Source organism: Ptychodera flava, chromosome 9 (genome assembly GCF_041260155.1).
Source record: "Ptychodera flava strain L36383 chromosome 9, AS_Pfla_20210202, whole genome shotgun sequence".
Taxonomy (NCBI): Eukaryota; Metazoa; Hemichordata; class Enteropneusta; family Ptychoderidae; genus Ptychodera; species Ptychodera flava.
In genome coordinates this window covers 31,705,211-31,728,520 of record NC_091936.1, presented here as the reverse complement: position 1 = coordinate 31,728,520, position 23,310 = coordinate 31,705,211, and the positions used below count along the sequence as shown (strand labels likewise).

Genomic DNA, 23,310 nt, shown 5'->3' with positions numbered 1-23,310 from the left:
AGTCGTCTCTATTCTTTCGATTTTGTCGTAGGATTATAAAATACTGTAGTTATACATTACGTTTATGGTCCATTTTAAAATAAAAAATTTTTGTAATGCACTTGGGTCAAATATACTAAGCGTAAGGCTCAAAGATAGTTTTTTTTTCTTTGACTTTGCTCAAAAAGACTCATTTGATCAAAATATTTCACAGAAAAAAGATTTATTTGACAAAATTAATGTTGTGGTTCATGGACATTACAATTTCTTAAACTGTACAAGCATAAAACAGTGTTTGTCAATTACTAGTGGTAAGAAACAAGTGGTCACTATTATTCTTTGTATAACAGAATTCTATGAAAATAATGATGTAAAAAGTACTAAGGAAAAAATAAATATTATGTGTTGCCCATTAAGACTGTTGATTACTTAATAGTAAGCATAATGTGGATTTGAAGAGCAAAGCCTCTGAAATCATCATTGTTTTGCCTTTTGCTGGATGTATCAGAAAAACACAGAACCTACAGTGAGAGCAGACAGTCAGCATACCAGACTTTGATGGTAGGAGAGGCTTGCAGTTGATTTCGAAAACGTGCCACAGAGGGCGCTCTTTACAGAAACCCTAGTACAATTTCTTGGCTTTGTTATAGAGTGAATCAACTACTTTGCCCATGTTCTGGATAGTTTCTAGCGCGTTATCGTACGTTTTGTCCACAACCGGTTCATCAAAGACAATCAAAACACCCATGCCTTGGTCCAAGATACCTGTTGGCGGAGTCAGAGGGTTGGTTTTTGTCAAAATCAATGGGCACAGTTCATGTACCAATTTTATGTTATGCCACGCAAACTGTTTGAGAAAGATCAACTTTGATGTAACGCCACATTTTGTTAGTCTCTGGTGGATGTAGATGACATTTGAAGACAGTACAGAGTATATGCATTGTGTTTACAGAGAATATGACTGAGTTTTAATTTGTTTGGCCTGAGTACCTTTCCAAACACAATCCACTTAACAGAGAAATAGATGTGTATAGAGAAAATTACAAAGCACACACAGGAGGCATTCTGAGACTCACAACGCAATTGTCCTCAGTGATAACACTATATCCAGAACAATCTTTTTGCGAATCACTTCAAGTCATTCATATTGTCTAATTATTTATTTATTATTGGCAATGGTGATTTGTTGACTTAAATTTCAGTTTTGTAAGTGTGAAATTTTTCTCCCGCAAACTGAAAGTAAATTTAAGACTTCGATATTTGGATGTGGCATGAATCTGTGGCAGTGCAACTAGTACTGTGACCAGTGCTTTATTCTGTCAGTGTTCCTTCTGCTCATTTTGTCCATCACAATTATACATGTATCTAAAAAAAATTCTATCGCCAACTTATTCTATGCAGCAAGTTTATAACATCTTCAACCATAGCCAGGTTTAATACCGAACCTCACAGTCGGAATTCAATTACAAAGTTTGTGTAATATTGACAAGAATGAATACACAAAGCTCCTATCACTCAAGAAGATGAATTTCATAATATAGGCTTTAGCACAAGAGGCACTTACCGTGAAATTTCTTATCAAGAATCATCTGTGACAGTTTCTTTTCCACTACATCCTGAAAAAGGTCAAACAGATATTTGAATAAGTCTTTATGATTACTAAACTAAACCAGACATTCATGGAGCAAGTATGAGCATTACTGTAATTGTACTTTCATACAGCACATGTGCAACTTCCAATGAATTAACAGTAGTACATCCCTGATAACATACTCTTCATGAGGGTAGGAGGACAAGGAAACTTGACCACTTTGATAACTAACCATACCATACCATACAGGTGCTACCAAATTCTCACTGCTGCCAAGCCTTTTTTGCAGCACACAATAGGACCAATTTGTGATGATGTCAGAGATCCGTAACTAAATATGCAAAATAAACATTTATCTGAAAAATCTTTGGAAACTTTAGGAAATTGATCTTAGATTCAGATACTCTGATACCATCAATGTTTTCAATGACACAGCAAAAGAATCTGATAACAAGTATCGATCATAAACAGAGATGTACTAAAACAAACTTTGTCCAAATATGCATTGGCAGCAGTAAATGTCACACTTGCATTGCTATATGTAGTTACAAACATACAATTGCGATCAGTGCAATTTCACTTGTCTAGTATATACCACAAAGACATTGTCAAGATATAAGTTTGTCCGTGTATCTTTCATGCCATACATGTATATTGTCCAAGATTTGGGAGCAAAGGACTCACCAGATGTAACTTGATGATGTTGGCTATGTGTTGTACTTGTACCCTGGAGAATGGCTCAATGATCCTGCAGAGGTTCTGCTCCAGCAGGTTGTCGTAACATGAATCTAGATGGGCTTTGATGATTGGATCATCAACTAGCTGTTCCTTGTAGACTGCCAATGCCTGGACCAATAGATGCAAAAATTACAAGTGATATTTTCTGGGGGTTGTCAGTATTGTGTCAATTTTGTGCCTCCTGATATGCCTTGACATCTACAGAGACTGTTATCATCTGAGTAGAGTTCATTACTGAGATCGACTATGATGGTATACTCACACAAATACTGGCTGAGCAGCTGACATGCTATTATTATCACATCTCAACCGCTGATTCTAGTTGTCTCATAACTGAGGACTTCAAAATGTATCCATGTTCTCCAAAGCTGCACTGATATATGGTGCATTAGAAAGAAAATCTGTCTTTTTTACACAACTTAGCAAGAACTTCAACTTTTCCTGAGTCAAGCCTATACAAAGACGTGTGTGCTTGAAATTTAACCAAGACATAAACTGCAATAGAGTGTGTCATCCTTACACACCTGAAGTCTTTGAAGTTACATAGAAGACTTCAGTCTCTGAGCTAACATAGAAGCCTTGATCAACTTACCTTTTTGAATTCTGACAAGGATCTTTTCTGGTAGGCTGATGCAATACTTTTTATTGCCTCTACCTGTGGGCCTGCATACCTCAATGCTAGCTTCCCACTGATAATAGACTGTACATCATCTGGACTGAGATGGAGAAAACAGAAAACAATAGAATGAATTTTAAAAACTCTAGGGAGAATTTTTTCCCATTCAGAAGCTCCTTCGCAGGGAAGCTGCAATTAATATTTGAATGTCATTTGTATCATATGGATTTTTGACTGATACTCTTCAGACTTTGGAAAATGACATTTGCCATTGCAACTATAAAGCAGATAACAAAACAACCATAATGACATTGGTTTCAATCAAAGCCTATCCCTGTTATCATTTTTTTTTTTTTGACAGACTTGATATTTGGTGGTAATATAATGAACATTTTACTTGACTACCTCGAATAAAGGCTGTGCTATTATTTACTTATACATATATGGTAGACATTTTACCAACAAAAGAAAATTAGCAATGGCAACATACAATCAGATTTTCTCAAAACAATATTTCAGCTAGCAATATACATGTACATGTATACAAACACTGTGAACACCAGTATCTTTGTGACTGGAGCAGCATGAAAATATGTATCTATGATGACTGAAGTATTTTGCAATTTTGCAGAAAGCAATAACTACAGTGCCCAAATATGCGCACGTGGAGGTTTAGCTCATGTGCATATTTCAAAGGTACAAATCTATCAAACATTGGTACAATCATGTATGAAGCAATCACTGTGTGTGACTGACTGCATAAATTACACTCACCTATTGAGTAAAATTTTACAAAGTAACATGTATTTCAGTGCATCAACTGCCTTTGGACTGTCTACCGAGTCGTACCCTTCAAAGGCTTCGTAAAAGTAAGAAAATGCCGTTTTAAAGTCCTTATCATCTGCTGCATGAAGTATACCTGTGGTGAAATGGAACAGAAAATTGTAATACCTGTGGAACACACTCATTCTGATGCTTACATATTGTTCATATACGGGACCCAAGATGGTATTTTGTGCAACTCTACTGGAGTCTTTTCATTTTGGGAAGATTGAAAGTCAACAATAGCTGATGGTTACAGTACTTAGCTTGTCATGAAGGTGTATCAGTACAATACTCAACTATCAGTTAAGTTAATCATACTTTAATCCCTTTACAAAAATGTGTCTACAGTTTATCTCTCTCCTTGGCACTCTCATATTGGAGGTTGTAGTTATGTTTGACTTGAAGCAATTACACTAAAAATAATGGTGGTCTATTTTTCATTTTCATTTCACATTCATAGTACCGGTAATTCTAGTTATTTGTGTGTATAAGTGTGCATGGAATTTTGAGCATCTGAAAATGTATTCAATTCAAAACCTTTTTTCCTTCTTTTCTTCTTGTGCATTGGTTTAAAATTCGCTTTACCTGACTGCATATCCAAGGCTGCTTGGAGTTTAGGTGGACAATAGATAGCGTTGGCAGTTGTACGGGCTGATGTCAGAGCAGCTCTGTGAAGAACAAGTAACAAATACACACTTTAGTTTTCATATCAAACATGCCAAATCAGTATAGAAGTCAAGGTACCAAGAGAGATCACTGTGACCAGCACATCTCTGTGATTTGACATAACCTATTACCATATTATCAATTCACAAAAAATTCATAATGTCAATGTATGACTTAGCAGGAACAGTTCCTAAAAAGTTGTTCACGCATTTATGTTTCAGAGCAATCTTCAGATGGTAAAGTACATTGAAATACGCAACATTATGTAAAATTCAAGGAAAAGCCATGCCAACAAGCGTGTTCGTTTGTTCGTCATTATCCCTCCTCCCCAGAGGCCACCACAGCAATTCAAAGTCATTACAAATACAATCAATATAAGAACATCAAACAAATGTTCTATTGACACTTTTTCTAAGGCTTTGTTTATGCGGACAGGCAATTTACATAATTTGCCTTGTTTGTGCTACCTGTGCTTTCTGTCATAAAGTGAAGTGATCAAAGATATATCATACCTTGATTTGGGTAGATTTGATAAACCATGGTAGACTTTACTTTCTAGGAGCTGTACTTCAACCAGCAATGCTTTGTCGTCCATTTTCTTCAATTCTTTCAACAATGCAGAACCTGAAAAAGTGGCCAAAATATTTAGGAACTTGTAAACTACCTGTTAATTTTTTTCATGCCATTGTAGAATATACCAGTTTTTCAAGAACAAGCCTTTACTTCAATCAATTTACCATAAGTACAATATTTGGCTATTTGTGTCACAATGTACATTGTTCAACAAAATAATTGCCTTTAAGCTTTGATCAACTTAGTAAAGACGAATTGCTTCAGTTCTTTTAGCTTTGAAGAAATTCAAGGACATTTCAGCACTTGCCATGCTGCGGAGGTCTTTTCTGATATTGACATGGTTTACATGACAAAGTCAAAACAGTGTCATTACTCACCCTACAATGAAAACACTGTTGAAAATACTTGCCTAACTGAAGTGCTTCTTGGTATTGTATAGTTTCAAAGTACAATGCTATCAGTCTTGCTTCTAATGCCTGTCTCAGGAATGTTCTTTTCTCATCTTTCGCCCATTCTATACACTCTTTACACAGGTCAACCTATAAGTTGAGTCATTTGGGGAAAAAGACCAATGTAAATCATCTTAGCAAATGTAAACAGGGATGTAGAAAATTTTGGTTACATGCGGCAAAAGTACAAAAGTACAGGCCATTACAAGTAGTATATGTGCACATAAAGTTGGTGCAAAATGTCCTGATTATTTTTAAAAACTTAATTTTCACAGGCGGCAAATTTTAGCCATCAGCCGGTTGTTTTTGTCAGCTGCTGGCTATTTTCTACATCACTGATAAATTCAGACTGCAGTAAGCGAAAAATTATTTCTTTCAGACAGTGAGCATAAACGCATTATTTCTCAGAATATTAGTGCTTTCAAAAATGCCATAATAATCAGCTACGAACCTCCTCATGTTTGTTGTTTAAAAGTGTGATTTTGTTGACTATTCTCTTGGAAAAGTGAAATGTCTCTTTGCTCATTGACAAAGTTACCATTTCTTTCCATAATGTCAGATCAAAACATACTTAGTCTTAAATTTGAACTGTTTCAAGTGTCTTACCTCTTTGCCAGTTCCAGCTTCCATGTCTAGAAAGAGATCAACTAATGCTCTGACCATCTTGGCTGCTTTGGCTTTACTCACCAAATTTAGGAATGGTCTTGTGAATTTGATTAAACCAGCAAGTTCTGTGAAAGGAAGACAAAAGTGAAATTTTCTGTTCTGCTTGAAATATTATCCAATTTCAATAAGAGTCTGATTTATCCAGAATAGTACTTTGGTAGTTTTTGTTTATTTCTGATGTAGTTTAAGATTTTATGGGACATTGAACCAGAATAATGATAATGCATTTGATTTTGACACATGAAAAGAAAAATCATGACTGAAGGAATACTGTTGTTTTACAACTCAGAAAAAGTGAATTTTTTATTTTATCAATTTACATACATAAAAGTGTAATTTGTAAAAAGAACTTTGGTTCAGTTGAATAACACTGGCTCATGGGAGCAACTTACCTTCAGCTTGCCCTGTCTTTTGCAAAAGTGAGCCTAGTTCTAAAACACTCTGCTCTTTCACACGTAAACCTTCTTCATCTTCAGCATTTACATCTCGCTTCACTGTAAAATGACAATATGAAAATGATGATGAATCTTCTTCCTGATAGAAAGAAACAGCTCTGTCACTGCTAAATGTGACTCTCTTATTGTTGCGATGCACGAAGCTCTTCTATGCAACTGATCATCACTCTCTATGCATTCAGTATATAGTGAAGTTTGCCACAAGACAGCTTAGTGAGAACAGCGTATTGTTAATTTTCTTTTTCAAAATATTCTACCATAGTTTATGGACGAACCATACACCTGCAGACTGAGACAATGCTTATTGTGCATGAATAGAGTCTGATAAAATCAGCTCTATCATAGTCATACCAAGGTTTACAGAATAAGCTATTTGCACAGTGGTATTAATTTATGGTAGAGGCCAGATATTTATGCTTAATAGTATGATCTTATTATGTCAATTTTTTCTTTATCTTTTTACAGAGAGGAGGGAAGAGCCTAGAGGCTGTACTTTTATGTGTATGAGTGTGCTAGGTGAATGGCATATTTTGTTTGATAACTCATTGGGCATGTTTCAAGAGTCTGACTGATATACCAAAAATACTCTTCGGAACTGACACAAAAAGTGAAAAAAAATTTTGACCACAGACAATGACTTTGTAACCGTTTTTGAATGTAATAGAGGTGTGACAAACACGAAAGAATTATAATTAAAAAAATAATTCCAGTGTAACAATGTTGGACACCTACAACGTAGATGAACCTCGAGTTTCCTTGTGATGAATTTCATGAAAAAATATATCAATATTTGTTGTTTGACAATTGCAATTTCATTCAAGTTCACATGTGATATTTCAATTTCATTGTTGTTACAATGTATTACTCATTCTTACTCTTCTACAATAAGAGGCTTTTACATTACAGTATAGGAATTAATGGAAAAACGCTAAAAGCTTGACATTCATGATTTTAGATCAATGAGAGAGGGATTTAACATACATATATTCAGGCCATTGAGATACATGAAATACAGTGTGTGTTTGTGTGACAGAACAGTGAGTCAGCCAGTTTCTTTGGACGATGTGTGGCTCCCTTGGTGGACGATATTATGGACAATTGAGGGGGCGGGAACGAAGTCCATTTTCCATGGAAACCGGACTGGCTATAAATTATGAAAGCATGCCCGGTCACTCACCAATAGCATGTAATATGCCGATAGCAGAGTTGGGATCAGTCTTCGCCAGTGCTTGAGCTCTCTCGAGATCGGCGGCCGCCATCTTGCACCATGTGAGTTCCCAGGGTACAGCGCGAAAGGTTTTGGATCCACTAGGTTTTTGATTTTTCACAAGGATAATCTACCCTCTTTCGGAGACTGTAAGTAATAAGTGCGATCCCTTTTAATAGTGAGTGTAGTCTTTTTGTGTTTGTTATCAAATCAAGTTTCCACATAATATATTTAGAATATATCATTACACTGTAAATGTTTGAATCGTGTTTATCAGGTCAAAAAATCCAACAGATATCAGTTTTAAACTTCTTTGGTAAGAGACTGTAAGACCTCTCAAGCTCCACAAAAATTAGTTGTTTGACTTCGGAGTGTACCAGCGAAAGTCAAGTAATAGGTGGTTCTTGAATATACACCTCTTGACAATCATGTTTCACCCAACACGAGGCGGAACTCGTGGTGGGACAGATCAGTTCAGCTGGGAAGATGTTAAAGCCAACAAACACAGAGAGAAACTACCTTGGTGAGCAACATCCGCTCGATGGGTATCTCGACCGACCGTACACTCTCCGGGGCCTTTGTGTTTTAGATATAGGCAGGCATTGGGCAATTTGACACTCTGGAGAAAACACTGGTAATGCAGCTTCCAGGTTTGCCAGCCGAGGTTTTGCCGGTGGTTGTTGATTAGGCAGCTAAACCATATCGTTTTGCCATCCAACCCTTACTCCATGCAAATCTGAAGCTTCAGTACTGCAGCTAATGCAAGTAGTGCTCTGACATTTCTGTTTGTTCTGCAAAGCCCTTTGTTGTGCCATGGAGGTCCATGGTTGTGCCATAGACAATGTTTCTCTACTGTCTATGGTTGTTCTTTCTACTTCAAAAATTGTGCCCATCAGTTTGAAGTTCACAAGGATAACACCAGGAGATCGAGAGCACTATCACAGAGTTTTGATTGGGTGCACACGTACTACCACTGTCACAAATCCCACCTCTAAACCATGGCTTTTAATATTGAATTTAATACTCCAACCCACTGCTAATCATGTACATATTACAGTAGACTTGGTTCAAGTCTGTGATTTGTGAATATTTGAGTGGAGTGAACGTGATGATTTGTATTTTGTTTTCATGTGAAACATGTGAGTGGAGTGGACACAATAAGTGGAGTGGACACAATGAGTGGAGTGGACGAATGAGTGGGGTGAACGCTATACAGGGGAGTTTCACCCGGAATCACCTGGCAGAAACTAACTCATGCGCAGACTCAAAGGTGACACATTCAGTTGCTTAGAAAATCTGGCCTGGGCTGCCAAATTCCGAATAGGTTTGTAAAAAATAGGAGACACAAGAGAAACTATTATAAATGAGTTTGTTTTTTAAAAATTCACCGACTTGAACCAAGTCTAATATTACAGGGAAAATGTGGAAAAATCGGGATCCACTTTTTCATCTCTGATCTGCTCAAAACTATTCAGCCAAGACGTGATATGAGATCAAGTCAGACACTGTATAGTAATCTTCCATGGTTATACTACCCTATCTCCATAATCCACAAATGAAAAATTTCCCTGCAGAAATGTTTATGTACATCCAATGACAGTCACTCCACAAACCAATATACTGCACCACACCAGTCAAGATTCATAAATATGGAAAAGTGAATCATGAAATACTAAAATTGGCGATAATCTAGATTTCTAGTGTTCAGCTTCCCAAGACTCCCCCTGCATGACAGTACTTTCTTAATATTAGATTATAACTTGTGTGATGCAACGCTGAAGTTATCAAATGTTACAAGTTGTAATCCATATTCAGAAAGTAGCACATACTTGAAAGAGAGTGTAAATGCATTGTATTACACCACCTATAGGTAACTGTGTTGTGCAGATTGTATTAATGGAAGTTTCTCTTCAATCTTATTCTAGGGCATTCATTGAAGGCTCCAGTAGGTCGCTGGCAGAAGGGCAAAGATTTGACATGGTATTCCAAAGAGAAGAAATCAGGACCAGGGCTATCCAAAGCAGAAGAGTTGGCCATGATCAAACAAGCAGAGAAGGAAGCCATGATGGCCGCACTGTAAGTTGGTGGATAACATTATTGATGATCTTTTATTTCTGTAGTTGCCATATTTTGAAGTTCATGCAGGGCTAACTTTATGTTGAAAAAAACTTTTATGTTTTATCAAAGCAGGAAGATGACGGGCTAAGTCCAAGTTAGTTCAGTGTTTAATATTTCCATTCTTGCCACCATTCAAACAGAGTATGTGTAACACCAATGTACATGATAATTCTCAAATGTTGTTTCCTTGCAACATGATTGCACTGAATTTCAATTACAAACAATATGCAAAACCTGCTGAAGGACATCACAATTTGCAAGCATACCTCCACAACAGGAACACTTTCCTTTTTTGTATGAATTGCCTGTATGCATGCATGCTGTCCTTGAAAGACAAAGAAAAGACTGTTCTCCACCATTTTCTTTTATTGTGCAGGGAACATAAAGTAGTAAAAAAGCAGACACAAGGACTTTCACAACAGGTATGTACCAGTACTGTGTTTCCTTACTTGTATTCTATACATTGTCTCGTCAACTGACAGCATAGTTGATGTCAGTTCTTGATGGCCTAATAATTTTCTTAAATGTATATCTCTGGTAGCAAAGTATATCTGTTCTTATACCAACATGAGATAATCTTCATGTTGTTGTGGTTGTCATCAAAGTGCGTCCATCTCATTGTGTTTAGGAACTTGCAGAAGTTTGTCAAAGAGGAGCAACGGACAGAGACTCTCAAGACATTGAGAGAGTTCAAGGGATGGGCTACGGAAGGTATGATCTTCCACTTTTATTTTATCACTCTTCATGAAGAATTTTCTGAATAATAATACTCTGTATGCGTTCAGGTTGCCAGGTTCCTAATTATATTCAGCATCCATTTAAGCACAACACCAGAAGAGTGTTTGTAAATCTTTTGTTTTTGACCTGAACTGAATGACTTTTATCTGTATTGATTCACATTCTACCACAATTTAATGTTCACAATAATGATTAAAACTTGTGCAATGGCAATAACATTCAACTTTGGTCTCTGTATATACATTCACAGTTTACAAGTATTTCAGTGTGAACATCTATGGTATGTAGTATTTCATGGGTTGATGTGCAAAATGTGATGCGTTGAATGAAGGTGAAAAGAATTGCCCCTTTGTAGTTTCTCAGTCTTTTGACAAGAAACTCAGATGATGCTGATGTTTGTTCACTGCCAGAGCAACTGACCAAAAAAAGTCTGTGGCTATAGACACAAACCACAAGACCATAGCTCTTTAACCAATTAGATTTGGGGACAAAGTGAGTTTGTTCAAAAATAACATAACCGAAATTTCACTATTCAGTCGACATAAAGTCCTCTCGTTGTAATGTTTGACAGTTCAAGAATGCAAAGAATTGGCCAGACCAAAGCTGACAGGGAGGCCCAGAAGATGGGTGGTACGGTGTTTGAACATGTCAAAGTGGGCTCTGCATCATCCACACCTGACCACGCGCATAGGAGTAGAAAACAAGACTCATCAGAGGATAACGCCCAAGGGTAAGTCAAGGTCAAAGGCAGCATTGGTGTTGCTTTCTGTGTTTGCAGTTTTGCAATTTGCATAGATTACTCCGCAGCAATGTTACTTATAACTAAGGTACTCTACATGGATGTTTCAAAGGCAATGGAATCAGGGAATCCTTTACATCAAACATACTGTTTAATGTCAATATATTTCATTTTAAGGGAAACTTCAAGAAAGAAAAAAAAAGCCAAGAAAGAGAAAAAGAAAAAGAAGGAGAAGAAAAAGAAAAAGCAGAAAGACCGGTCAAGTGGGTCAGAATCCCCACAGCCAAGAAAAAGGTATAACAGACTCTCATAGTGGAATATGTTGATTGTCCAAATTTGATTTTCTTTAGAACATTTGTGTACGATCTTGATTTTTTTAGAACGTTTATGCGCAATTTTGAACTTTGAATTACTGGAAGCATACTTAGTTTTGTATGCAAGTCTGACAAATAAGGACAAAACCTGGTTACGACTGAGTAACTTGGACTTTGCTGTACATTATAATGGTGCAAAACTGTAAAAAACAAATTTTAATGCCAATATGACTGCAATTTTTTCCCCCAGCATAACTTGTAAGTTAAAACAACAATGATACAGTGGAGTTTCTCAGTATTTAGTATCGCTTTTACACATGCATACAATAGAATAAATATTTGTATGTATGGCACTGAGAGTGTGTCACCATAATTGACATATTTCTTTGTGTGGCTTGCTTTACTAATATGTGCATCAGGAAAGAGACACATTCAACTGAATACACGTATGTGTGTTTTGTCCCTACATTCCATTCTTGGAGTGTCGATATTTGTCAGAAATTAGTTCTGATTTTTTTTTTTGTCAGGAGACATGATAGTGATGCAGATGACAGTCCAAAGTCAAGACGGAGACCGAGGCACGATTCCTCTGATGATGAACCCACTGTAGACTCTAGGAAGAGGAGACACGACTCATCAGAAGAAAGAAATGTGCCCCGCAGGAAGAGACATGATTCTGACACTTCAGATGATGACACTCAGCAGTCCAAATACAGTGACATTAGGGTGACAGAGACAGTGACAGACACAGACCTAGTCACCATAGGAGTGATGGACACTTTGATGACAGAGACCGAGGACACAGACAGAGCAGGAGGGACAGATCTCCTCAACGGAATAGCTATCGTGATGATAGCCCCTCTGACAGGGGTTCCCTATGGAGGACGGACTCCGAACATCAGAAAACAGAGAGGAGGAGACATGATAGTGATTCATCCGGTGATGATTTTGAAAAGCGGAAGAGACAGTATGGGGAGGGAGATAGATCATATCAGAGGTACAGAGACGATGATAGACACAGACAATATAAAACGGACTATGAACAAAGTAGTCGTAGAAGAGGTGATAGAGACAGGAGGGATTACAGAGAAAAATACTGAAAAAAAATTACACTGCTCAGGACTTTGTTTTGTTCAGTTGTTTTAGGGTGTTTTCTTTTATTGATCACAATAAATCACTCAAAGTACATTTTAGCTCCCATTTGCCATTTGATGTCTTGTACCTAACTATATCAGGTTGCACACATGTAGCTGTTTGATGTTTCCCCCGTATGAAAACTTAAGCACCACTGCCCATTGTTCAAGTAGGTAATATCTTACATATGCACATGTATTCTAAGTTGATGACAGAATATTCAGATAAGTATTACAAATTAAAGTACCATATGACAGTGCAATTCAAAATGAAAACAGCGCTTAACAAACTCACATAATCAACAGCCACGGACTTGGATATTCTGGAAGCCTTCCAATAGATATTCTGACAGCATTATGATTAATTTGTTTCGTTCACATTATTTAAGGCTGTCATATAAATGCGTATAATAAATATTTGATAGTTAATTGGAAAGCTTTCACGGGACTGTACACGAGTTCAAACAAAGCAAATAAATTCATGTTGGCAAAGGCAAGCAGCGCCCTCAATGGTGGACTTTCCAGTCTGATTGATGGCCCAATGCCAAAGCTCAAGGACTGAATATTTGATGAAATATTCATATAGTACACACTGGAAGATACCTGGATGTTTCGATAAAATGAGACTGAGTGATGGATAACATTGTACTTTGAACTCTTCTTGAGATCACAGCCACCATTGGTCTGAAGACCATCAATCAGAGTGCACTTCATAGTCCGAGGGATGACAAAATTTTGTGTTGCACTGTATTACCAGGGTTAGGGCAACAAATAATCTGACGAGTCATCATTGCTATGACATAAGCATGCGACAAAGTTGAACTTCAAATTATAAACAAATCTAGATGACGTTCATCAATTGAGATTTCAAGGGCGACCAGCTTTTTGCCTTGATGACTTGGCCATACAGGAATGATAGAGTTCAGAGGTCAGATACGCAGCAACAAAGAGGTATGCAAAACTAACAATAAGACAGATGAGGAGCCTAGTGAATGAAAACAGAGAAAAGCATTTTTTGTTTCAGAAAACTGAAACTCGGAGATTTGTATCAAAGAATGCCAGTAACACCTGTCAAAATGTACACAATATCAGATACGGCAGGATTGTACCTGTAACAGTTTTCGTACCAAGCCCAGAGAGACTGCAAACACTTCAGCCAGGATCACTGAAATTCTGTATGCAGCTATAACTGGTCTAGGTATTGGTCGAGTTTGCAATATGACACAATACAGCCACCATTTAAGTTCTCCCATCGAGATTAGGGTAAAGACATGATTTCAGGCCGAGGCTTCTCACACTGTGTAATCTGGATTTTAAGAATTTGCTGGGCCATGCCAGAATAATATGACCTCATGCAATAAACTGAACACTCTGTCACCACTCACAGTATTTCAATCACCTCATCACAAAGTACCAAAGCTCTGGTGTCATGTATTGTACATGAACAACACAGCACTTCAACTGCCTAAAGCCTTTTAATTTGAAACTCAGTTTTTTTAATGGTATATGATGTGTGCATAAGTATTAGTGTGTGCACACAGGGATTTTGGATTACCAGTAATTGATGTTGTTTAGTCCCCCACTCCAGTATTTATAAAATGTAGTCCACACCCTTCTAAGCATGAGTAATATAAATGTAATGAACTTGAGATATATATATATATATATATATATATATATATATATATATATATATATATGGTCTACAGACAATACAGTAAGCATTTGCTTTGGGGCCTCTATCTGCTTCAAGTTTAAAACCTGGAGATACCACAACAGGAACATGGTTAGCCTTCAGTAGAAATGATAAACGAAGTCAAATTCCAAAGGCAAGAATAGGCTGATAAGGTGCATAACTTCAGGCAGTGGAACTGATTTCAGAACATGGAAGTCTATCTGCTGAAACGGGGGTGCTATCTCATGCTGATCTTTAGAACTATTTCACAGGACCTTAAGATGTCAACAACATTCAAAAGTAACAATCTTGAATTTCAACAAACAGTACCGCGTACAGAGACCTTGGGCAGTTGAAATGAGTCACATGACAATACAAAATGTAAGGGATGCATACTTTCTCGGGTTTCAGCAAGACAGTAGAGAACTCCACTGTCTATGGTTTAAGGTACTTGCTTGTTAGTATGAGTGGTAGCTATAACTATTGATAATTTTTTCACTATTTTTGTTTTTTAATGTCAAATATTGTTTCTTGTTCTTCTCGTCAAAGCATGTTGACACAGTATTCAGCTTGTCAACTCAGCATGTACGAATGTAGACTGCATTGTTATTGTTGAAAGTGACTTCTGGTCTGGACTGGAACTGAAACTAAAAGAAGACAGTTACATTTTACATGTACAGATGCTGCGTTGACAAGCTTTTATTAAACAGTGGGCGTTTCAGCATGCTTTGAAGGGTAGAACAAGAACTTGCAGTTGATACACAAAATGAAAATACTTTAAGTCATCAAAAAATGCAGTTGCAGTCCTTCTAAACACCACAGTTGTGAGTGAAGATCTGAAAATGGTTTTCTGAACCACAATGTGAAACCAAAACATTCTGTGCGAGTCTAGACATAAGAACAGCCTACAAAAAGATATATAATGGGCAACTGAAATGACATACTATAAACAGTCTGTGTGCATCGTAACTCACTGCATGGATATAACAGTAATAATAGTATAGATGACACACTGAGTATGGGACACAATGAAACTGACAAAAATATGATCCACAAGTTGAAATATATATTTCAATAGGCGATACTTTCTGTAGTGAGACAGTGAGAAATTTTATTCTGTGCAGACTGTGTGGGCTTCGGGAAAAATACAATGTATTTGAATAGGACTTTGCTCTAGTTTTTCGCTCTACATATCTTTATTTACAATTATATTCAGCTATGTCAATACCAGTGAATTTTGTGGTGTCATACCTAGATTATTACTGATGTATATTCTATTATCCAGTACTGTGACCCCAGATGTTTTCTAGATCTACAAATTCACTGGCATTGCCAAAACTACAAAATAATAGCAATAATGTACCCCCTCCCAGTCCATAACGGACTCAAGCAAACTTTTCACTCAATAATGTACTTGGCTTCACCTCAAACATTGTTTAATGCATTTTGCTTTGTCCATTATGGGTTGGGAAGGGGTACATTATAAACATGTATAAGGCACCTGGCACACTTGCAGAATGCCATTTATGTTACAGAGGTGAAAAAGAAATTTCTGCTTTAATTCTTGAATGAGGGAGACAATCAAGCAAATGTTAAGTTACCAATAAAATTTTTTGACCCGCTCTCTTTTGAGTGGGTCCAAACAGAACCAAATTACTCCCTTTCACAATGAATGGTTCCTTTCTACATATTCATCCTGTGCATAGCTACACGTTGCAAGTACAACATTTTGAAGTAATTTGTTCACCAAAAGTCAGATTTGCAAATTATAGAGTGAACGCTTCATCATCATGATGCCAGCAGCATCATGTAAACTTCACAGAAAACTGGTTTACACTTCCGAGAAACCAAAGTAATTTGGTTGCAGTTGCAGATACTAAAGTATCCCTTCAATCAGGTAGGATTTCTCTACCCTTTTCTGAAAGTCTTTCTGCAGTGCATAGCAGTGTGGTTTATTTGTTGAGTTTTGGTTAGTTCATACTAGTTTTGTAATGGTTCAACTTATTCCATTGCTGTCATCACTTGTGATCACTAACGTCCAGTGTACATCAAAGCTCCAACATTAGACAAGGACTTCACACAAACTGTTTCCTCACAATGTCAAGCAGGAACACTACATCAAATACACATACAAAAACAGGCTGGTTTAGAATATTTTATTAGGATTGATAAACATAAAACTGCACTTGACATTTTGTAGAATTCAAACCTGCATTTTTTTTTTCACTGAAACATAAATGGAAAAGACAGATGAAAGATTGCTATCAAAATCACAATGCTAAACTTGTTACTTGTTTCCATCTAAATAAAATACTACCCTTGATGTAGTTTGTTCCGTTCTACAAAGCATCTTCAAATATAAAGTTATTACACGTTTGAGAATTCTCACCGCTAGCTACAATGCTACTGAAACCTACAAGACAGTATGCTTTGTGTTTTTTTTTATCTACAGCAGAGTATACACAGGAAATAGTCATGTTTTATCATACATGGCCTGTATTTGTTCAAACAGAACCCCTTTTCCTTTTGCTGCCTCCTCCAAAAGACCCCCCGCACAATAAGGAATGTACCAAGAACATAGTGCCCTAACACACACGACCACATGCAAATTAAGATTGACTTGAATTGAAGAGAGGGAGTGCTCTCAACCAGAAAAGACACACAAGAGTGCACCTACGCTGAAATATCTCCCTCTTACTTTTTTTCCAAAAGAGAGACACTTGGTTTGCTGCTGCCTGGTTTCAATACTGAAGCCCTTCTGTGTAACTGATGCTCCATAATGATTCCCACAACCTTCGTCCTAGCTTTCTTAGATTTGAACGTAGTAAATAATTAGCCATGGCCAGATATAATTGCATCCAGGACAGGCGTGAGAAATCTTGGCTACTCAGTTGTCACTGGTGAATGCATTGTTGAGCTGAAGCGGTAACGTGTGTAACACCACTCAAGGGTATGAAATGTCTCTGCATATGCCTTCTGGAACAGTGCTAACTAAAAGTTCTGTACGAATTTCACTGTATTTCCTATACAGGCATAAATTATGTGATTATTCAAATTCTTCAAGTTAGAAAGGTACAGCAGGTATCATTAAATTTTCTGATGGGCTATACAGCATAAATACTGGAATACAAGCTGCCCATTGTAGGACGTGTTTTGTTCTGAGTGAATGGCCTTCTTCAAGTTTACCATATTATATTCTCCATGAAAAAACTACAAAAGGGATACAATTTCACTGCCAACCCCCCTAGACCCGTGGTAAGTAAATGATCCCATCCCCACATTATTGTCCATTCCTGGTCGTCATCCGTTTCAGTCCAATATTTTAATTAAAATAACAATACAGATAAAAAAAAGGGGAAAAAGTTACAGGGAACCTGACATTTTCATTGATGTAAGGATCCACACGGGGAACACCTTAGTACCTATTAACAGGATGAGGGCCAGGAACTGGTCTAAGAACTTCTGTCAGTTTTTCTCCTCTGTACATATTGAACATTTTTCGATATTTTCTTCCTTTTTTTGCTGGTATGAGAAGTCCTTTCTCAGTCTGTGTTAAGTCAGAGACATTTTTTTTACTTAGCATTCTTGAGCTGATTTGATAACCAGTCGAGTCCCTCGTAAAGACCGTCTCCACTTGTGGCACATGTTGCCTGGATGTACCAGCTACGGTTGCGAAGCGAATGAAGTCCTAGTTTGTCTGTGATTTCCGCTGCAGTCATTGCATTTGGTAGATCCTGTAACACAAAAATAATTACGGTTATATAAAGACAAATATCTAGTGAATTATCTTTGACTGGGTATAATTCTCCCACTGATCTCTACAGCCCTATGACTACCAGGAATTACCTAACAAGCCAGAAGTTCTAGCACCATAGTCAATTACTATAAACACTGAGTGCAGCTGTGCCGGAAAATTCGGCAAGATCTGATGTTTGCATGATCTTCAGTGTATGGAATAAAATTGGCAATGGTAAAGAGGGGTTCAGCATTTTGTAGTCACTCTGATCAGATGGCTAAGTGAAATCACTCAAAATATCCCTGTTGGGCTAAATTTGTGTGTTTCATCCAACAATCACATCTAATCCCATTTTCATCCTTCGGACACCATTTACCAAAGCTCAGGTAAAAGAAATTATCCAGTTTACACGTGCTAAAACAGGGTCTACATACAGAATCTCCATAAATTGAGTGTCAGAGAGTTTGTGAGTAAGAGGGCACAGACCCTATGTATTGTGAAGCCAAAACCTAAGAGCACGCCTATCCTTGTCATTATGCAGGACCATTGTCTGAGAAAGTTACAACCCAAAGTAGCAAGCTAAACTAGGGACATAGATAATACAAAAGACTGCAGAGAGTTAGAAATCCTGTGAAAAACTTTTTTTTGGTATGTTATGATACAATGGCATCCCTAAAAGAGTAAAATGCTTTAAATTTACTTGCAATGACAAATTTGTATGTGACTTGCAATGACAAATTTGTATGTGACACCTAGTACCACTTTCCATGTGATATTCAAAGGTGTCCACTCTTCCATGAATAGAAGATCATGTTATCATGAAAAATCTTCAGGGGTGTCTTGGAGCACGACTGACACTTTGACGGGATCAAATGTTGCTAATCAGTATCTGACAGTATGTAGCACTTTTAACACAATATTGACATGTTTGGAAGACGATAATATTCTTTTTGAATGAGGTAAGTTTCCTACATCCACATGACATATCCATGCACTGTAAATTCATGGATATGTCAAAACTATACTACATATTCTGATCATCACAGGAAGATAAGAATATGCCACAGAGTAATTCCACATACCTGTTTGTTTGCGAAGATAAGCAAAACAGCGTCTCTGAGTTCATCTTCTGCTAACATTCTCATAAGTTCATCTCTTGCTTCTCCAATACGTTCCCTGTCATTGCTGTCTACTACAAAGATTAAACCTGCACGGGGAAGAAAAGGTCTCTGTGTTATTTCTAATATCATTCAATGTTTGGCATGAAAGTTAAATCCCTCCAGAGATTGCAAAATCACATCACGATGTACTGTACATTTTGTGATAATAGAGGCAAGCATATTTTTTGCGTCCACTCAATCAAACTTACAATACATGCACAACTGACTGAACGACTAGATTTGTAACATACATCTCACAAAGTGCAGAAATTGTCTCCAGGATTCCTAAACATAAAACGACGATATTTTATTTACCTTGTGTATTCTGGAAATAATGGCGCCAAAGTGGCCTGATTTTGTCCTGACCGCCTACATCCCACACTGTAAAACTGATATTTTTGTATTCAACAGTTTCTACATTGAAACCTGGAAAAGAGAGAGAGAGAGAAATAGTTGTACTACGCACATGTCATGTCTTTTTAATTTTCAATGCTTGTAAGGAAACTCTGCACATAGCAACACAACACTTTAGTGACAACATCTTAAAAGTATGATTGTAATAAGAAAGCAAGAGTTGTTAGTTGTCGGGTCAGGGACATACCCAACTCAACCAAGGTTCACTGGGAACTTATTCAATAAAGTAATAAACAAAGCCCACTGCATCAATGATGGACAAAATTGCATGATAAAGTTTACTAGATTATTTTTAGCACTCTATCCTTTCTAAAATCCCACAAGCAGACAGTGATATTTTTGACAGTTGTTGAAAGAGCTGTACTCCAGAGATGGTCATGGTGTCACCATTAGTATCGAAAAATGGTTGACTAGCAGCTGGTGCTTGGCAAATACAGCACACCTCCAATCCTATCTATTTGTGGTTGTGCATGGTATGTATGTGTTAATGTTATTTCAGGCCACAGGCAACATTACTTCTATTTTACATTCTGTTCATCACAATGGCTTTGGGGTCACACAGTAAGATTTACATTTTAAAATCCAGAAACTTTCAACAAGTTCTGAGAAAAGGACTAAAATATCATAAAAATAAATTGCTTCATATCACAACTGATGATCATGATATCATTCCTAATAGGCTATGGGGATTTTGATTATTGATTTTTCAACAATACTTCAAACTTTTAGTCCAATTTCAACTGCATATCTGAATATTCTGAACCATCGGCAAGAGAGAAGTATGAGCATGAAGAAAGTTGGTCAGTCTTGCACATTTAATTACAGCCACTTCCCTGAATACCTAATGCGACAGTTGTTTTGTTATGAGTGGTGCCTGGGAAAACTTTACCAAATCACGTTCCCTATGGTATAGCAATGCTACACAGGGATGTATTAGGAATGGCACCCAGAGTCCAGAACCACATATGCAAGTCCCATAGCCATAGCAAGAAGACTGTGTAATACTAAATATTTATTTCAAACATTTTTTGTAGAATGAATTCGAAGGACTTGATTCATTGCAGGGTATGATATCATGATCAGATGGTTCTTGCATATCATAATTGAATGTCATCTATTTCACAGAGAATGATATGAGAAACCGTGAAACAATTCTCCCTTTGGGTACTTACAAACACTGTTATATTCACATTTACTGCCCTTCCCTGAAAGCAATTGTCCACGCTGTGATTTGGTACTGAACTCCCGTCAATAAATGAATGAGGAGTTTGCAATGGATTGACTGATGCAATCCTACACATTGAATCTTAACCGTTACATCATTTCCTTTCGAGTGTCGGACAATGGTTCAACACTTGCTTAACTGAAGTGAAAGGGAAAACTGACAGGGTCATTAGTCATGTGACAGCAGAATTACTGGCAGGATTTAATACTTACCAATTGTTGGAATTGTCGTAACAATTTCACCTAATTTGAGTTTATATAAAATTGTAGTTTTACCCGCGGCGTCAAGTCCTACCATCAATATTCTCATTTCTTTTTTGCCAAAAAGGCTTTTAAAGAGATTTGTGAAGGCATTCCCCATGCTCAGATATATTTGGTTGATTGGCTACAAAACTAGATGAAATCTGAAAAAAAAAGAGGACACAGAATTAATGAACTGGTAATACGGTTAAGATGTGAGAATAACAAGTCTGTAGAGGCCTACTAGAGCTGGTTACCAGTACCACACCTAATATGTAACTAGGCTTTAGTACAGGCGGCTCCTAATATGAAGTAGTAGGCTCCAGTATCTGGAAATGTTATTCCAAACACTGATCTCTGACGGAGTTTCTAGTGGTGTAAAGACAGACACGGTTTGGGTTTCCTCGGGGAGACTTATAATTATACTAGGCGTTGCCCACGAAACTTCAGACAAACAAGGAGAGAAATCAAATATCCCCTTGTTCACGGTGATCAGTTTTTTCGATTTGAAATTTCATGCGCGATCGTTACGAGAAAGTTCGAAATCTCACAATGAATGTCGATAATAATGAATACATGGGCTAATATTTCGGCACATTAGGTTCAGTTACTTGATTGACTACGAGTCATATGACTAAAAAATGCGGTCATGAAGTTCAGTGTACAGACGAAGCCCTGCGCTACGATACGACGGATATATATACTAGTCAGGAGGAGGAAGTGGTTCATCGACGGCGGTGACCGACCAAAAACGAATACTTGCTCCCAGTTTGGCATAGATTTGACCATGTAGCAATATTACTGAGTGGTAATACTCCTTTACAATAAAATGAACGATAAAAACAACTCTGGCGGGGAAGCGATGTGCTTAATGATAACCATTCATGATACTTTACCCGTGTATTCTATGAAAGACGGCAATGAAAATGTGGAAAATGGCGGCCGGAGAAAAGTTGAAATGCCGGGTTTGAACAAATAACGGTCTCAGGTACGAAAGACATGTAGTTATTTGGAGCAGTTCCTTACCGCGAAACGCACTCTTACCTGTTCTCTCTTAGAATGTTACCTGTTTGTGAGAAGAATACGTTAAATACAATACAATTCGGTACCAACCTGTCTCGCTGACTTGAAAATGGCGGACGTGGAACCAATAACGTTACATGTGCCACGTCATTTGCCTAGGCAATAGGGATATGAGTAATGCCATTGTACACACCCCCACTCCCCCTCCGAATGATGTCATCGCAACCTTTGACTTCTGTTCTTCCCTTGACGTCACAAGATCAACATCAGTAGGTACTGACGTTCGCGAATTTCCACGAAATACGGACATATGGATGATTGGTGTAATTCTTGATGCCATTACTAAATAACACTTTCAACTCCAAATTTTGAATATAAAATTAATCGTTATAAGGCTATGCACCTTTAATTCCAATTAAAACTCTACCTATTTCAGCAATGTTCTGATCGATGACTCCGACGACCCAGTCCTGCTAAAGTTTGGCGTTTACAAAAGTGTGACAAAATTCAAAGAAGTCAAACAATCTTCGTATGAAGGAACCAGTTATAGCAGACGTGTTCAGTAGACATTCTACAAAAATCATCCAGCCAATAAATATTTTGAACTTTTACCTTCTGAGCTGCGCTATCGATGCATCGGAACAAAATCTGAACGCTTTCGCAAGAGTTTTTATCCATCAGCAGTTCGAATTTTAAATCAAATGTAATATATTTGTTTCACATTTCGTATTTTTAGTCTTTGTATTTTAACGTGTGTTTATTTTTAGTATTTTTATTCCAGTTTATGATATTTTTAATTCTTTCACTGATGCGCACGTGAAAAATCAATTTCCATTGTATTTTAATGCATATGGCAATACAATTATTATTATTATTATTATTATTATTATTAAAAGGATTTCTGAAATAGTACCGATGCGTGTGGTTCCGCAAACTTTGAAAATCCGCACTTTCCGGCTGAATGGCGTGTTATCTGATTTCTCCTAAAGAGAGATTTCGGTCTAGATAATGTGAACTGCAAACTCTTTAGA

The 23,310-nt window shown here is 37.2% G+C and overlaps 3 protein-coding genes across 6 annotated transcripts; 1 reads left to right on the top strand and 2 right to left on the bottom strand.

The window, feature by feature from the left end:
• Positions 1-185: 185 nt before the first annotated feature.
• Positions 186-7,886, bottom strand: LOC139140673 (26S proteasome non-ATPase regulatory subunit 11A-like). The gene is made up of 11 exons (XM_070710050.1): positions 7,736-7,886; positions 6,496-6,597; positions 6,044-6,168; positions 5,398-5,527; positions 4,928-5,039; positions 4,335-4,417; positions 3,699-3,843; positions 2,901-3,024; positions 2,255-2,416; positions 1,544-1,595; positions 186-744 (listed from the first exon to the last, which is right to left on the bottom strand). Exons 1-11 carry the CDS (start codon positions 7,815-7,817, stop codon positions 602-604), a joined length of 1,260 nt encoding a protein of 419 aa, XP_070566151.1. The 5' UTR covers positions 7,818-7,886; the 3' UTR covers positions 186-601.
• A 223-nt stretch (positions 7,887-8,109) lies between these two features.
• LOC139140674 (multiple myeloma tumor-associated protein 2 homolog) lies at positions 8,110-12,867 on the top strand. 2 transcript variants are annotated; one of them, XM_070710051.1, is made up of 7 exons: positions 8,110-8,288; positions 9,691-9,841; positions 10,260-10,305; positions 10,512-10,594; positions 11,193-11,351; positions 11,538-11,654; positions 12,202-12,867. In XM_070710051.1, the coding sequence occupies exons 1-7, from the start codon at positions 8,252-8,254 to the stop codon at positions 12,818-12,820; spliced, it is 1,212 nt and encodes a 403-aa protein (XP_070566152.1). In that variant the 5' UTR covers positions 8,110-8,251; the 3' UTR covers positions 12,821-12,867. The 2 variants fall into 2 exon arrangements, with proteins under 2 accessions (XP_070566152.1, XP_070566153.1); XM_070710052.1 differs by lacking the exon at positions 8,110-8,288 and adding an exon at positions 8,377-8,399.
• A 3,756-nt stretch (positions 12,868-16,623) lies between these two features.
• On the bottom strand, positions 16,624-22,512 carry LOC139140675 (ADP-ribosylation factor 1). 3 transcript variants are annotated; one of them, XM_070710053.1, is made up of 5 exons: positions 22,370-22,512; positions 21,230-21,420; positions 19,694-19,804; positions 19,301-19,425; positions 16,624-18,216 (listed from the first exon to the last, which is right to left on the bottom strand). In XM_070710053.1, the coding sequence occupies exons 2-5, from the start codon at positions 21,375-21,377 to the stop codon at positions 18,055-18,057; spliced, it is 546 nt and encodes a 181-aa protein (XP_070566154.1). In that variant the 5' UTR covers positions 21,378-21,420; positions 22,370-22,512; the 3' UTR covers positions 16,624-18,054. The 3 variants fall into 3 exon arrangements, with proteins under 3 accessions (XP_070566154.1, XP_070566155.1, XP_070566156.1); XM_070710054.1 differs by having other exon boundaries at positions 22,301-22,491; XM_070710055.1 differs by lacking the exon at positions 22,370-22,512 and adding an exon at positions 22,283-22,315.
• Between the last annotated feature and the right edge of the window lie 798 nt (positions 22,513-23,310).